General features: G+C 35.8%; 1 protein-coding gene across 2 annotated transcripts in view; it reads left to right on the top strand.

Annotated features, from left to right (window-relative positions):
• Positions 1-16,834, top strand: part of STK3 (serine/threonine kinase 3) — a 447,757-nt gene that overhangs the window by 23,234 nt on the left and 407,689 nt on the right. Inside the window, exon 3 of one of the 2 annotated variants that reach the window (XM_027850025.1) lies at positions 12,501-12,629. The exons of the other annotated variant lie outside the window; for it this stretch is intronic. Coding sequence (XP_027705826.1) covers positions 12,501-12,629 — 129 coding nt within the window. The remainder of the gene's footprint in view (positions 1-12,500; positions 12,630-16,834) is intronic. 2 annotated transcript variants of the gene reach the window in all.

Raw genomic sequence — 16,834 nt, 5'->3', positions numbered from 1 at the left:
ATATCCAATTTGTTGCTAAGTCCTGTTGATTTTACCTTGATAACATCTTAAGTCTCTCCCTATTCCAGTCCATCATCTACTTAACTGTCAAATTAATCTTTCTAGAAGTGTAGATCTGACCATGCCATCACCCTATTCAACAAACTCCTATTACTTCTAGGACTAAATACAAAATCCTCTATTTGACATTGAAAGTCCTTCACAACTTATATTATAAAGTTGGCTCCCTCCTACCTTTCAGGTCTTTAAAACTTTTTTTTTTTAACCTTATTCACTTTCATGTACTTTTCAGTCAAGTGACACTGGCCTTCTTGCTGTTCCTTACACAACATACTTGATCTCCTGACTATAGGTATTTTCACTGGCTGTCCTCCGTATCTAGATTCTCTCCCTCATCTTGAATTTTAGGCTAAATCAAGTTTATTTGCTTCATTATTAGATAAAAGGGAACTGTTGAAAGGTTTTGAATAAAGGAACAAGATGATTAGGCCATTTTAAAAAGACGACTAAACATCCTTGGAGAAACTGCCTTGGTGTAATAGGAGTATTGGAGTTGGCATTAGAAGACCTGGGTTCAAGCTATAACTCTCAGCATTTACTGGCAAGTCAGTTTTCTCATATGAAAATGGGGACAATAATATCTACCCTATCACATAACGTTGTAAGGAAAGTACAAGAATGCCTTGGAGGTATTGTGGGTTCGGTTACAGACCACTGCAATAAAGTGAATATTGTAATAAAACGAGTCACACAAATTTTCTGGTTTCTTAGTGCATATAAAAGTTATGTTTACATTATACTATCGTCTATTAAGTGTGCAGTAGTATTATGTTTAAGAGGATTTACAAACCTTAATTAAAAATACTTTAGTGTTAAAAAATGTTAACCATCACTTGAGCCTCTAGCAAGTCATAATCTTTTTGTTGGTGGAAGTCTTGCCTTGATGTTGATGGCTTCTGACTGATCAAGGTGGTGGTTGCTGGAGATTGGAGTAGTTGTGGCAATTTCTTAAAATAAGATAACAATGAAGTTTACCCCATCAATTGTCTTTTCTTTTCATTTGAATACTTAGAGACCATTGTAGGGTTATCAGTTGGCCTAATTTCACTATTGTTGTGTCTTAGGGAATAGGGTGGCTCAGGGAAAGGGAAAGAAATTGGGAACAGCAGGTCAGTAGAGCAGTTAGAACACATACAACATTTATCAGTTAAGTTTGATGTCTTACATAGGCATAGTTTGTGGCACCCCAAAACCATTATAATCATAACATCAAAGATCACTGATCACAGCTTGTTGTAACAGATATAATAATAAAAATGAAAAAGTCTAATATATTTCAAGAATTACCAAAATGTGACACAGAGACATGATGTATACACATGCTCTTGGAAAAATGATGTGAACAGACTTGCTTGACCCAGGGTTGCCACAAATTTTCAATTTGTTAAAAATGAGGTACAATAAAGTGAAGTGCAATAAAATGAGGTATGCTGTATTTTGAACTAAAGGGTTTTATAATATAAGTTGTTAACTACAACAGCAACCATTTATTAAGGCCCTGCCCTCAAGAAGTTTACATTCAACTCATAAAAGGAAGCTGAAAAGACATAGAAGTAGGCAAGGAAATTACCTGGCTCAGGGATATGATGGAGGAATTAGATTGTAACCTGGTAAGAGATGAAGAGATGGCTGGCCTGGGCACTTTCCTTAAATGGAAGTTCTGGAGCCATTGAAACACAGGGAGTGGCTGAGGTTGCTTCTGAGTTGTGAATTCCAGGGCTGAAGTTATCTTCCAGGATGAAGAGTTTTCTGGGACATGATGGCAGAGTCCTGATTGTAGAGTGCGGAGAATGTTGTCATTACTAATCATCTGACAGTGACTTCCTATCGCCTACACAGTAAAATGCAAGCTCCTTTGCTGTGATTCAAGACTTCTAGAGATTGATTACATTCTGCATCTTCAGTTTTGATATGCTTCATGGTTTGCCAAACTGGTCTACTTTCAACTCCCTAAACATAGCCTGTACATTCCTGACTCTTACCTTTCCTCATGCTATTACCTATTCCTGGAATGCCTTTCTTCCTCTTCTTTGTCTGTTAGATTTCCTGGCCATCCTTTTGTTTTTATGTCATCATTTCTGAACGTGTCCTTATTCTATCTCCTCTCCAGCAAGCCATCATTTGTAACAAAAAACATATAACAAAAGAGAAAAATAGTTTATCAAAAACAAGTAAATACGTAGTATTCCATACCCATTGTCTTCCAAATCTACAAAGAGAGGAGAGAGGTGCATTTTCCCATCTTCTCAGTTTCATATTGTTGCCCAAGTTTTCTTTGGGTCTGGACTAGCTACTGCCAATAAATAAGCCAGCACAGGATACAGACATAGGAACACTGCAGTTTATTCACTTAGAAGTGTGACACTCCATCAGTACGTCCTAGATCCATATGTCTGATAGCTCAGTAGGTGACATTTATACATTTTCCCCTCTAAACTAAGTGAGGCAGAAACAGTAACAAATGAGAAGACACACTACTTACTGCAGTTAGGTTTGAGCAAGCAGAGCATTGGAAAAAAAACTACTTATGACAAAAGAGGAATGTGGCCTTGTTAGCCTAGCCATTTGCATTAGACCAAAGAAAATAGTGGGCAGCTAGGTGGTGCAGTGCATAGGGTTTTGGGCTTAGAGTCAGTAAGACCTGAATTCACATCTGACCTCTTCACATTTACTAATTATGTGAGCCTGGCAAGTCACTTAACTTCTGTTTGCCTTAATCGACTGCATTTGGAAATGGCAAACCACTCTAATATCTTTGCCAAGAAAACCCTAAATGGGGTCACAAATTGTTGACACAAGTTATTGAACATGACTGAACAAAAGCAAAAGAACAGTACCATTTTTAGCAGTCAGTCGATCAATGTGCATTTATTAAGCTTATTATGTGCTTTATTATCTAAGATAAAGAGAATGGGACAACTTTCTTGAACTATCAAAAGTCCATTAATTAAGTGCCTAAGATGTGCCAGGCCCTGAATTAAACTCTTAGGGTTACAAATAAGAAAGGCAGTCCTTGTCCTCAAGGAGTTTACAATCTTAGGGGGAAGACAAAACACAAAAGGAAGCTCAAAAGCCTGGGAAATATGGTGGAGAAATCACTCAGAGAATAACCAGATGCTGCATAAAACATTAGGAGGAAGGGAAAAATTGAAGGAGAAGTTTGCTTACTTGTACTAACACATAGTAGTGCCATATAATAAAAAATGGCAGTTACAGGACAAAGTGGAGTTAGTTATATCAACTCTTAACAGATCACTTTTAGCTCTTACAAATCTTTCAAGAAGCAGCTAGGTGGCACAGTGAATAGAGCGCCGGCCCTGAAGTCAGGAGGACCTGAGTTCAAATCTGGCCTCAGACCAAACACTTGACACTTACCAGCTATGTGACCCTGGGCAAGTCACTTAATCCCAATTGCCTAAAAAAAAAACATCTTTCAACAAAATTTTTTTTTTCTTTACATTTACATTGTTGTGGTCATTATGCATATTATTTTCCTAGTTCTGCTTATTTCACTGTCTGTTAATTTATATAAATACTAACATGTTTCTTTGAATTCTTCCTATTATAGTATAGTAACATTCCATTATTTTCATGTAGAGCAATTGCTTTAGCTCTTTGCCATTTGGACGTCTACTTTGTTTCCAATTCTTTGCTACTGCAAAAACTGCTGTTATGAATATTTTGGTGTACATGTTACTTTTCTTTCTGTCTTTCACCTTCTTTAAGTGTATACCTAGTAGTAGGATCTCAGGGTCAAAGTCTATCCTTTTATTTATTTATTCATTTTTAAAAGATTTATGGAATAACACAAACATTTCTATAACATAGAATAAAAGAAAAGATGGTTGCACATGAAACTACAAATCGTTATGTAAAGCCTATCCTTTTAAAAATGGTAAAGCCTCCATGAAATTTCCCCTAATTCCTCCTGTTGGAAATGACTCTGGATCTCATACAGCATTTGTACAGCTTTTTACTTGGCCATTGGTACTTTAAATGTGAGATCTTTGGCCAGTGACCAGCCTGTGGACCTACTAATGGAAGAACTGAATCATTTTCATCTTTACATTCTTCCTATAAATGAAACAAGAAAAGAAAAGTAAATTGAAGTTAAATGGAGGGATAATTTACAAGTTTTTTTGCATGGAGACAAATAAAGGAATTGAAGGGGTTGGTTTTATCATGTGCCCAAAGGCAACGAAAAATATTATTTCAAATGTTCTGACGATTAAAGCTCTTCCTGTCTTTTCAGTTTTCTTACACTTTGCCCCCCCCCCCCACCATGTGCTCCATAGTCTAGCTATACTGGCCTTCTAGCTATTTCTCACACACAACACTCTTATCTCCAGACTCCATGCTTTTTCATTCACTATTTCCCATTCCCTCCTCCCATCCATCTACTGGCTTCCTTCAAGATCCAGCTCAAGTCCCACCTTCTATAAGAAGACTTTTCCTTCCTTCCCAATATTGGTGCCTTTCCTATGAGATTACTTTTCACCTACTTGTGTGTGTGTGTGTGTGTGTGTGTGTGTGTGTGTGTGTGTACCTATATCTTGTATTTATCTTGTCTATACATAGTTGTTCATATGTTGTTTTCCCCAGTAGAATGTGAATTCCTTTTAGGTAGGGACTGTTTTTGCCTTTCTTTGTATTCTTAGCACATTGCATAGTGCCTGGCCTTTATAAACACTTGACAGATACTTGTTGACTGACTTTTGCTTATCTCTTGATATGGAGCTCATGATAAGTAAGTCTTTTCAAAAAGACCTCCATGAAAACAATGGCAAATTATTCACTAATATTGGTTATAAAGAATGAACAGGTACAGAAATACAATGAAGAACTCAATAACATCACTAAATTAAATCTGTCCTGTGACTTAAAGGTGAGAATGATAAGAAATAAAATAGAAAAACATGATTTAGGGATAAGGAATGAAAGAGGCCAGAGACCTGAAGATTCTGAAAAAGCCTCATGCCTATACCTTGTGAACACTTTCAAGAAAATAATTGATAGGTCCTGGACATGGACCTATTACGGACAAGGATGATGGAAGATTGAAAAAGTACTGCCTTATAAAACAGAGAAGCAGTGGAGAGAAATTTAAAAAGTATGGCAAAGAGACTCAACAAGGAAAATAATTTTGAAGGCCCTTTAGGATAAATGTGGAAGGATGCCAACAAACAAGACAAAATGAAAAGGTCTGCGGAGATTTTTCTAACTAGTCATTTTCATTATGAAGGACATTGGAACCACCACACTTGTACCTTAACATCATGTTTTGAAAAAATATCAATAAAAATATTTTAAAATTAAGAGATAGGTAGAAATTTGGTAGGCAAATAAGGAGAATAAAGTGAGGAAAAGCAGCTGGATTAGACCAAGTGTACGAAGACGAAATATATGATGTAGGTGGCTTAATTGTGAGGGTGTAGAGGGACTGATTCACAAGTTATCTGAAGGAAGTGAAGATACCAAAGATTTGGAAGAATCCTCAGACTTCAACAGTACTAGAATAAGTAAGTGACTAAGAGAACATCAACAACCTTTGACTTACATACTTTTCATTTCTATAGAATTTTTATGAGAATCATCTGCACATGCATTGAGGGTATTAGTAGCAAAAGGCAGATTTTCACAAATGATAGGCCACAGGGGACTACTTCTTTACCATCGCATAATTGACTGCAAGATGTAGAGAAGGCTAGGTTTTGTTATTTATTATTGATTATGAAAAAGCATTTGAGTCAGGAGAGCAGAATTCTACCTTACTGTTTCTTTTCTAAAAACGTATTTTTCATCCTATCAGAATTTGTCAAGATCCTTTGAAAGATAAAGGTGTAAATCAGGAATATATATGTATACACCTATATCTTTCTATCTGTCAATGGTATTTGCCACCATAGTGGAGGAGATCTAGTATAGAGCCCATATTGAAGAGGAATTCCTTCTGTATGGTGAGGTCCTTGAGTTGTTCCTGGTTGAGGAAGACCTTATGCTGGTTTCACTGAGCGCTTGAACGTTGCAGCAGTTCCTGGAAGATGGTATAGTTGATAGAGCCTTAGACCTGGAGTCAGGAAGGCCTCAGTTTAGAACCTGCTTTGGATATTTACTAGCTCTGCAACTTTGAACAGATCACTTCTGGACCTCAGTTTCTTCATCTCTAAAGAGAATTGTACTTAATGACTTCTAGGGTCCCTTCCAGCTCTAAATCTAAGAGACCATGAAGAAATCCATGAGTATTCAAAAGAATTTAGCCATCTATGCAGGAAAAACCAAGTAGATCAGGAATGTTTGTTGCCCACATTATTACATGTAATTAAAAAGACAAACCGTAATGCTTGTCCATCAGTACAAATGGACAATGAATTGTCCTTGGAATTAAACTGGAGGAAGAGGATCACCAATTTGATTGCCTTGAGGAAATCTTAGAGGTCCTTTAATGATCTTTAAATTTTAAAAGGCCCATATTTTTAAAATATCGCTATTCTGTTAGTGCTGCAAATCATGAACTTCTCCAGAGGATTAAAAATAAATATCAAATAGAGAGCAATAGAAAGACACATGGTGGGTTCAAGCAGGTTGCAACATGTAACAAATAAGGAACTTCAAAGGAGAACTATGATAAAGGAAATGTGTGAGCCAAAAAAGTATGGGTGAAAAAGTGCTTTTTCAGGGTCTCCTATATGTAAAGCATAAGAAGTTGGTTTATTCAGCCATTGATGAACTCCCTAGGGAAAAATCTCCAGGGCCAGATGGATTTACATGTGAATTCTCTCAAACATTTAAAGAACAATTAATTCCAATACTATATAGACTATTTCGGAAAACAGGTGAAGAAAGAGTTCTTACCAAATTCTTTTTATGATACAAATATGGTGCTGATACCTAAACCAGGAAGAGTCGAAACAGAGAAAGAAAATTATAGACCAATTTCTCTAATGAATATAGATGCAAAAATTTTAAATAAAATATTAGCAAATAGATTACATCAGCTTATCACAAAAAGGTAGGATTTATACCAGGAATTGAGGGCTGGTTCAATATTAGGAAAACTATCAGCATACTTGATCATATCAATACCAAAAATAACAGAAACCACATGATCATCTCAATAGATGCAGAAAAAGCTTTTGACAAAATACAACACCCATTCCTATTAAAAACACTAGAGAGCATAGGAATAATTGGAGTCTTCCTTAAAATAATAAATAGCATCTACAAGTATCATATGTAATGGGGACAGGCTAGAAGCATTTCCAATAAGATCGGGGGTGAAACAAGGATGTCCATTATCACCACTGTTGTTCAATATTGTACTGGAAACATTAGCTTTAGCAATAAGAGAAGAAAAAGAAATTGAAGGTATTAGAATAGGCAAAGAAGAAACAAAGCTATCACTCTTTGCAGATGACATGGTGATATACTTAGAGAATCCTAGAGAATCAAGTAAAAAAACTACTTCAAATAATAAACAACCTTAGCAAAATTGCAGGCTATAAAATAAACCCACATAAATCATCATCCACATTTCTATATATTACCAACAAAGCCCAACAGCAAGAGATAGAGAAATTCCATTTAAAGTTACTGTAGACGTTATCAAATATTTAGGACTCTACCTATTGAAACAAACCCAGGAACTATATGAACACAATTATAAAACACTTTTCACACAAATAAAGTCAGATCTAAATAATTGGAAAAACATCAGTTGTTCATAGGTAGGCCGAACTAATGTAATAAAAATGACAATTCCACCTAAGATAATTTACTTATTCAGTACCATACCAATCTAACTACCAAAAATTATTTTATAGAGTTAGAAAAAATAATAGCAAGATTCATTTGGAAGAACAAAAGGTTCAGAATATCAAGGAAACTAATGAAAAGAAATGTAGGGGAAGGTGGCCTAGCCATTCTAGATCTTAAATTGTATTATAAAGCAGCAATCATCAAAACTGCTTGGTACTGGCTAAGAAATAGAGTGGTGGATCAGTGGAATAGGTTAAGTATGCAAGACTATAGTCAATGACTATAGTAATCTATTATTTGATAAACCCAAAGACCCCAGCTTCTGGGATAAGAACCCACTCTTTGAAAAAAACTGCTGGGAAAACTGGAAAAGAGTATGGCAGAAACTAGGCATTGATCAAAATCTCACACCATATACCAAAATAAAGTAGAAAGGGGTTCATGATTTAGATGTAAAGGCTGATACTGTAAGCAAACTGGGAGAGCAAGGAATAGTTTGCCTATCAGATTTATAGAGAACAGAAGAATTCATGATCAAACAGGAGATAGAGAACATTATGAAAAGCAAAATGGATAACTTTGATTACATTAAATTGAAAAGTTTTTGCACAAAGCCAGTGCAACTAAGATTAGAAGGAAGGTAGCACATCCAAAGAAAGAACTATGGAAGTTGAATTGCTATTTGTTTTCCTCTTCTGTTGAGTTTTGTTTCCTCTTTCTGATGGTTCCTCCTATTGGTTTTAATTTTTCTTTACAACATCACTAATGTGAAAATATGTTTAATATAAATGTAAATGTATAGCCTATATCAGATTGTGTGCCGTCTTGGGGAGGGTGGTGGGGAGGAAGGGGGAGAAAAATTTTAAACTCAAAAGCATATGGAAGTGATTATTGATAAATCAAGATAAATTAATATAAAAAAGAAGGAAGGTAGAAAATTGGGAAAGAATTTTTACAACCAATCTTTGTGATAAGGACCTCATTTCTAAAATATATGGATAATTAAGTCAAATTTATAACAATACAAGTCATTCCCCAGTTGATAAATGGTCAAAGGATATGAACAGGCAGTTCTCAGATGAAGAAATTAAAGCTATCTCTAGTCATATGAAAAAATACTCTAAATTACTGTTGATTAGAGAAATGCAAATCAAAACAACTTTGAGGTACCACATCACACTTATCAGATTGGCCAAGATGACAAAACAAGAAAATGATAAATGTTGGAGAAAATGCGGGAAAATTGGAACACTAATGCATTGTTGGTAGAGTTGTGAAATGATCCAACCATTCTGGAGAGCAATTTGGAACTATGCCTAAAGGGCTGTAAAAATATGCATACCCTTTATCCCAAAGAGATCATACAAATGGGAAAAGGAGCCACATGTACAAAACTATTTATAGCAGCTCTTTTTGTGGTTGCAAAGAATTGGAAATTGAGAGGGTGCCCATCAATTGGGAAATGGCTGAGCAAGTTGTGGTATATGAATGTAGTGGAATACTATTGTGCTATAAGAAATGATGAACAGGCTGACTTCAGAAAAACCTGGAAAGACTTGTATGGTCTGATGCTGAGTGAAGTGAGCAGAACCAAGAGAACATTGTACACAATAACAGCCATGTTGTGCGATGACTAATATTGATAAACTTAACTCTTCCCAGCAATACAAGGATCTAAGACATCTCCAAAGGCGTCGTGATGGAAAATGCTATCCACATCAAAGAAAGAACTATGGAGTTTGAATGAAGATTGAAGCATGCTATTTGCTATTTTTTTTTCTTCTGTTGAGTTTTGTTTCCTCTTTCTGGTAGTTCCTCCTATTGATTCTAATTCTTACTTATAATATCACTAATGTGAAAATATGTTTAATAGGAATGTATATGTATAGCCTATATCACATTGTGTGCCATCTTGGAGAGGGTGGTGGGGAGAAAGGGGGAGAAAAACTTTAAACTCAAAAGTATATGGAAGTAATTGTTGATAAATCAAAATAAATGAATAATAATAATAAAAAAAAGAAGTTGGTTTGTTCACCTGGCAGACAGTCTGACTACTGGTATCCTTGTACTATCAGGAGATAGAGAAGAAGGTTGTCTGTATGTTGGGTGAATCATAAACTTATGGGAAAAGGTGGACAAGAGTCATGCAGGATGGTCAGTCATGGATAGATTGTCTTCATTCTTGGAGGAAACATTCAAATTGATGAAATAATTGATCTATTTGAGTAGAGTCTTCTCCAGCATTTAGTACAAATATTGTATATAGCTTAATGGGAAAGTTTGTTGAATAAATAAATGTTGTTGAAATAATTGGTTGGAAAGGTGAGAACGTGACCATTATCTGCTATATTGAAGAAGTCATTCTCCACACCTATCCAAAACAAGGGATTGTAATAGATAGGGCCTCATCAGATGACCTGGCTTGGCATTAAACATATTTAAAATATAAAATTGAGTCCAACAAGTACTTCTTCAATTCAGTAAACATATTAAAAAATTAATTTTGGAGGGTTTAAGCTAAATCTCTTTATGTAAAAAAATAGCACCTGAACTTGTTAAATAAACTTCTGCTATAATGGACTTTTTCTTTATTCCTAATTTATGCTTGACTCTCTTCTCAAGAATTTAGGGCTATTGTAACAGAATAGAAAATGAGAAAATAATTGATTTGCCTAGTAATTTCAAAGAATCCACATAAGGCTCTTTGTGATTGGAGTGCAATAGAATAACCAGGGCAAAGCCATAAACATTTGGGATGGAATAATTGGTAATTGAAAAAACAAAAAACAAATGAGTAGGGAAGTGGTAGGAGAGGGAATGTCAGCCCCAGGACAGAGAATAGATGTAAGAGAAAAAAGAAGGCGTGGTAGTTTCATCTCCTTTGGAATCTTTATTTGGTCCAATAGCATCTTGATGATGTAAATACAGAGAGTTAATAAGAAAATATGAAAACAGGATGGTAGGGAGGTTTTTTAGTAACCTAAATTAAGCTCAGGAAATATTCTTTTTTAGAGCTTCAGAAATAAGATTTTTAAAAAAATGTTTAGAAGTAGTTGTTTTTGAAGGTGAAAGGGTAGTTGCTTCTTTTTATTCTTTCCAACTTTGTAATTATACCAATATGATGGATGAGAGTTCTCTTATTTTATGTGAAATATCTAGAAATAAAAATAATTGGTAAATCTGAATCAAGTGGATATTTTCATTTTGTCTTATGTTTTGTTCTAAAATTCTTAGGACTGTAAATCTTGTCCTTGTCAGCTATCTTCCATTAAATCTATTTAATTTGTTATCATCTAAATGGATTTGGTCAAAGTATAGCTTTTAATTCATAAATCTTCAAAAAAAAATCTTACAAACACTTATTACTTAATTCTCTAAAAGATCAATCTGCTACTTATTTGAAAAGTTGTAAAATGATACATACTTCAGTTAAAGTGTTCTTTTAATGTTTTTAAAAATGATGAGTGTCATATAATACTTTAGGGAACTGAGCTAGTGTCTTTATATATTAAATTTAAGTTTCATTCTTTTGGTTTTCATTTCTATTATTTTCTTCATTTTGAGGGCCCCAAATCTATGCTTTCATCAGTGTAAGGAACTTCCTATGTGGAAATTTTGCCTACTAATGTCAACACATTTGTAATTTAGGTTCCTAGAGATCTCAGGGGGCACTGAGAAGTCAAGTGACTTACCCATGGTCACACAGGTGGTTCTGGGTCAGAGGCAGGACTTGAACCCAAGTTTTCCTGGCTCCAAGACTGGTCCTTTTTTCCTACCATGCTTTCTTTTGTTCATTTTTCATTTGTTGTTATTGTTACTGTTGTTTTATTTAATTCAGATCTTTATTTCATGGAGTTTGCACTAAAAAGAAAAGAAACTTCTAAAACAATCACCCAGTTGATACTAGTGCAGACCAGTAGGAACAAAGCCACTTCTTCCACATCTGGGCTTTTGCTGGATTTTAGGTAGTTTGCTGAATTTTTAAAAGGGGGAGTAATTGGCCCGAATTTATGTGGGCATAAGCCAGGCATGGGAGTGGGAGCAGCTACAGTTCCAGAGACTATATGAGCTGAGAATCTGATGATAAAAAGTTCTTGGAGGGTGGATCCTTTGCCATATTGATACAGGTCCATGTCTGATTTCACTGTTGGGAGGGGATGGGACACTTCTTGCTGTCATCTGACCAGAGTGTATGCTAACAGGCCAGGGGAAGAGACATGGGATTGGATGAATAACAAAGTAGTAATTTTAGGAAAATAACTTCAAACCAACCAAATAGAGAATGAAAACAAATCTTGATCCTTCATGTATAACAGGACCTTCCAACACTAACTGCTTTGGATATGTGTTGTTAGTACTGTGTTTGTTTGAACTGAAGACTATGTATAGATTTTCTCTATGCTTTATAAAAATGTGTGAGAAAGTGTCATTATTAATTTACTTATTCAATTCAACTTAAAATAATTAAAGCAGTGACATCAAGAAGGCATACTTCATAGTCTCATAAATTCTCATTTTTATGAACTTAATTGCTTGTTTTTCAAATCATGTTTATTTGCTGAGTTTTAAAAAATGAAAAATTCCAATAAGACAAACATACAGAGGATAGAAATTTTATTTCTGATTAATATAACTACTGGAAAGGAGGAAATGTTATCTAGAAAAAATTTTTATTTTCTTTTTAGATCTTATGGAAGTGTATTTAAAGCAATACATAAGGAATCTGGTCAAGTGGTGGCAATTAAACAAGTTCCTGTTGAATCAGATCTTCAGGAAATCATCAAAGAAATTTCTATAATGCAGCAATGTGACAGGTATGAATAGAATTACATTGATATTTTTTCTCCTCATGACTGACAGCATGCATGTGTATAACTGACATTTGCATTATTACACATGTAAAAATGTATATATTATCTTCCTATGTTCCTTGTTCTGTTTATTATTTAGAAATAGGAGTTAAAATCATCGAAGAAGATGGGATAGGTGTTTGAAGCTGGTTTTAGAACACTGAGCTTCTTTTATAAATAGAAATGGCATACTACATAAGCATCTTTGGTGATGGAAGTGTCTCATCCTTAAGGGCCTGATTTTTCTTGTTTGCTAAGCTCATTTATTTTTGGGATATGCATTTTACATTAACTTTGTCTGTAAGGGAATGAAAATGGGAAACTTACTGGAAGAATGGTGTTGCTTTTGACAGATATAGGAAAACCTGGAAGAGGGATGGGTTTGGGGGGGAAAGATAATTGGATTTTAAGCATGTCAAATTTGAGATGTCTTTGGGACATCTAGTTTGAAATGTCCAATACGCAGGTAGTACTGCTGAAGCTCAGAGGAATTATTGGATATATCCAATCCTAGTCTACCCTCTGAGATTTAATGGAGTTCTGTGAATCACTTGCATAGGGATAATATCTAAACCCATGCTATCTGATGAAGTCACCAAGAGAAGAGGGCCCCAGGATAAAGCTTTGGGGAACACTCAGAGTTAGCAGGTGTGATACTGATGCTGAGCTATCAAAGGAAACTGAGAAGGAGGGGTCAAAGAGAGCAAAATCATGAAAATCCAGAGAGGAGAGTCTATTTAGAAGGAGAGGATGAGTCAGCAGTGTCACATGTAGCAGAGAGAGCAGGTAGGATGAAGACTGAGAAAAGACCATTAAATTTGGGAGTTAAGACATCATTGGTAACTGGAAAAAGCAATTTCAGTTGATTGATGATATTAGATACCAGACTGCAAAGGATTAAAAAGTAATTAAGAGGAGAGGAAGTGGAGGTAATGAGTGTAGGAAATTTTTTCCTAGGATTTTGATGGTAAAGGGAGGAGAGATACAAGGTGATGGTTTGAGGGATGGTAGGTGAAGGTTTTTTTCCTGGGTGGGAGAGACATAGGCATATTTGAAGGCAGTATAGAAAGAACCAGTAGAGAGGGAAAAGTTGAAGATTAGGGAGAGAGGGAGGATAGTTGAAGGGATAGTATGCCAGAGAAGATAGGAAAGAAAGGCTGGAATCTAGGCTATGTAAAGAAGTTGGCCTTGGCAAGGAGAAGTGCTACCTTATTATCAGATACTGGGGGAAAACATGAGAGAGTGTAAGATGTCAAGATGTTTTGAGATGAAGAGAAGTGAGAGGAGGGAACTTATTGCATACTTTTATTCTGGAGAAAATAATGAGGGAAACTATTCATTTTGGACCTGATTCTGACAAGTGAGAAAAAAATTGGTTGTTAAATCAGAAATGGGGGGGCAGCTAGGTAGCACAGTGGATAGAGCCCCGGCCCTGAAGTCAGGAGTACCTGAGTTCAAACCTGGCCTCAGACCAAATACTTGACACTTACTAGCTGTGTGATCCTGGGCAAGTCACTTAACCCCAACTGCCTAAAAACAAAAAAAAATTCAGAAATGGGGAGAACTTTTGGAGGAAGAAATAATTCCATCTTAGACTTCATGATGTTTAGATGATATAATGATAGTTAAGGAGGAGAATCTTTGTACTTCTGATTATAGGAAAAGAGATTTCAAGAAATTCAGAGAAAGGATAAGTAGGAACCTGTAACTTAACAAGTTAACAGAGGAAGTCAGCCCAACAGTAACAGGTTGCTTTCAAGAACAAATTTTTGATAACCCCCAAATTAATAATTCTGGTAAGGAAGAAATTTCAGGGAAGTGATGTATAGTACTACTGATGGTAAAAAAGTGCAGGAGTTGGAAGTTAGGATAGCTTCAACAAATGCAAAAGATTTGGGAAGTCCTATGTGAATAATGCTAAAAGGAATAAAACTAATGATATATTGAAGCTAGTGTTGAATGGTAAAGGCCATAAAGGGCTTTTTAGAGAGATGTTAGGGGTAAGAAGATAATGAAATAAAAAGTTATGACTGTTGTTTTGATTGGATAGCATCTAAGTAATGGACAATAGATAGGCAGCACTACCATGAGTTTAATTTGCTTCTTTTTTCTTTGTTGAGCAGCAGTGAACCAAGACTACTTGGGTTCAGTTCCTGCCATTTACTGGGTGACTCTGAGCAAGGCACTTAACCTCTTAATCCTTTAAGCACCCCTCAAAGATAGTAGCATGATATAAAACACATTCACAAAAATTATCAGCCTCTGTGTATTAGCAACAAATCCATCAAGAAAAAAATTCATTTCACAATAATTATAGAATGTATACAATATCTAGGAGAACATCTACCAGGATACATGCAGAAGTTATGTGACAATAAAATACTCTGAAGATGAGGTGGTTGCCCTCAAGGAGTTCAAGTCACCATGCCTAGGCAAACTGGGTTCTAGGGTATTGAAAGAATTGATGGATGTGGTTACTAAACTGCTTTCAGTGTTAGATAAAATGTTTATTTAGCATTTGTTATGTGCTAGGTATTGGGGATTCAAATACCAATAAGCAAGTCAGTCTCTGCCCTCAAAGAGTTTTTATTTTAAAGGGGTAAGACATATAAAGGGGAGGTGGAAAAGGGAAGAGTGCTTATCTAGCACTTTGGTCAGGAGTAGACCAAAAAAGGTATCAAGAAGCCTGGGCTCTGGTAAGATAAGGCAAAGGCCGACCTATTAGAGTCAAAGGACCCAGCGACAGAGTCCAGGCTATCATTGGGAAGTAATGGTCCAAGTAGAGATATGGAGTGGGCTAAAAGCGATCTTTAAAAATCTGTGTAGCAATAGTTCCAAAGGACTCATGATGAAAAATGCTATCCACTTCCAGAGAGAGAACTAATGAACTTTGAGTGCAGAAGGAACCATGTTTTCTTTCACTTTATTTATTTTTCTTTCTTTTTCCCTCATTTCTCAACATGGCAAGTGTGGAAACATGTTTTGCATGACTTTGAAAGGATAATGGGTATTTTTTGTCTTCTAAATGGATGGGGGAAAAGCAGGAGGGTGAGAGAATCGAGAACTAAAAATAAAAATTTTTTTAAATTAAAATTTTGTAGGAGAGATGGTATAAGACTGGCAAAAGACAAATATTTTCCTAATTTAGATAAAGGGAAGGGAGTGGATCCTTTAAACTGTAGATCAGTGCTCTTGACATTTAATCTTAGCCAAATTCTAGAATATATTTTTAAAAGAATGATCAGTTGTCACTTAGAAAGGGAAACGGTAATCACTAAGGTTCAGCATGGGTTAATCAAGAATAGGCCATGATAGACTAACATTGTTTCCTTTTCCTTCCTCCCCCCCCCCCAAAAAAAACCAAAAACCAAAAACCAATATTGGCAAATTGGGAGAACATAGTATAATTAAAAGAACATTGCACTTGGAACCAGAAAATCTGGGTTTGAATCTTGACTTTGCCATTTATTCCTTCTGTGACCTTGGGCAAGTCACTTTCCTCTTTTCTTGGCTCTGCTTCTGATTCTCTGGACTTTGCTACCATGCTTCAGCTGACCTTTTACCCTGGATCATCTTTTTGCCTTTGTGGTCTCCTTATCCCATTGGTGAGTTCTTCCTGGGGCCTCCATTTTGGGGAGGGGCCTAGGTCAGCCATCTTCATTCCTCTCCTGATTTTGTTTATAACTCTTCAAACTTTGCCAGCATGCCCCAGCTCGGGCATGCTCTTTTTCATCTCCCTTTTCATCGCCCTTTTATGTGTTGTCTTCTTCCATTAGAATATAAGATCCTTTAGGGTAGTAACTATCTTATTGCTTGTATCTATATCCCCGGTGTTTAGTACTATGCCTACATAGTAAGTGCTTAACAAACGCATGACTAATCGATTCTGTGGCCTGTATATTGTTCATGTTGTTGCAGGGATTCATGTTCAGACACAGGTTGAACCAGATGAATAATGAGGTCCCTTCCAACTTTGAGATTCTATAATTACAGCAGTTCCAATCTGACCATAAAATGGTCTACATTGATCAATGAGATATTTTAATCTGCTTTATGAACCAACATCACGAGGATTAGTTTGAGGGTGACCTAGAAATCAACTACGGTATACATCATCATATATGTGTGTGTGTGTGTGTGTGTGTGTGTGTGTGTGTGTGTGTGTGTGT

Source organism: Vombatus ursinus, unplaced genomic scaffold (assembly GCF_900497805.2).
Source record: "Vombatus ursinus unplaced genomic scaffold, bare-nosed wombat genome assembly UNPS02008961.1, whole genome shotgun sequence".
Taxonomy (NCBI): Eukaryota; Metazoa; Chordata; class Mammalia; order Diprotodontia; family Vombatidae; genus Vombatus; species Vombatus ursinus.
This window is presented reverse-complemented; position numbering and strand designations above follow the sequence as displayed.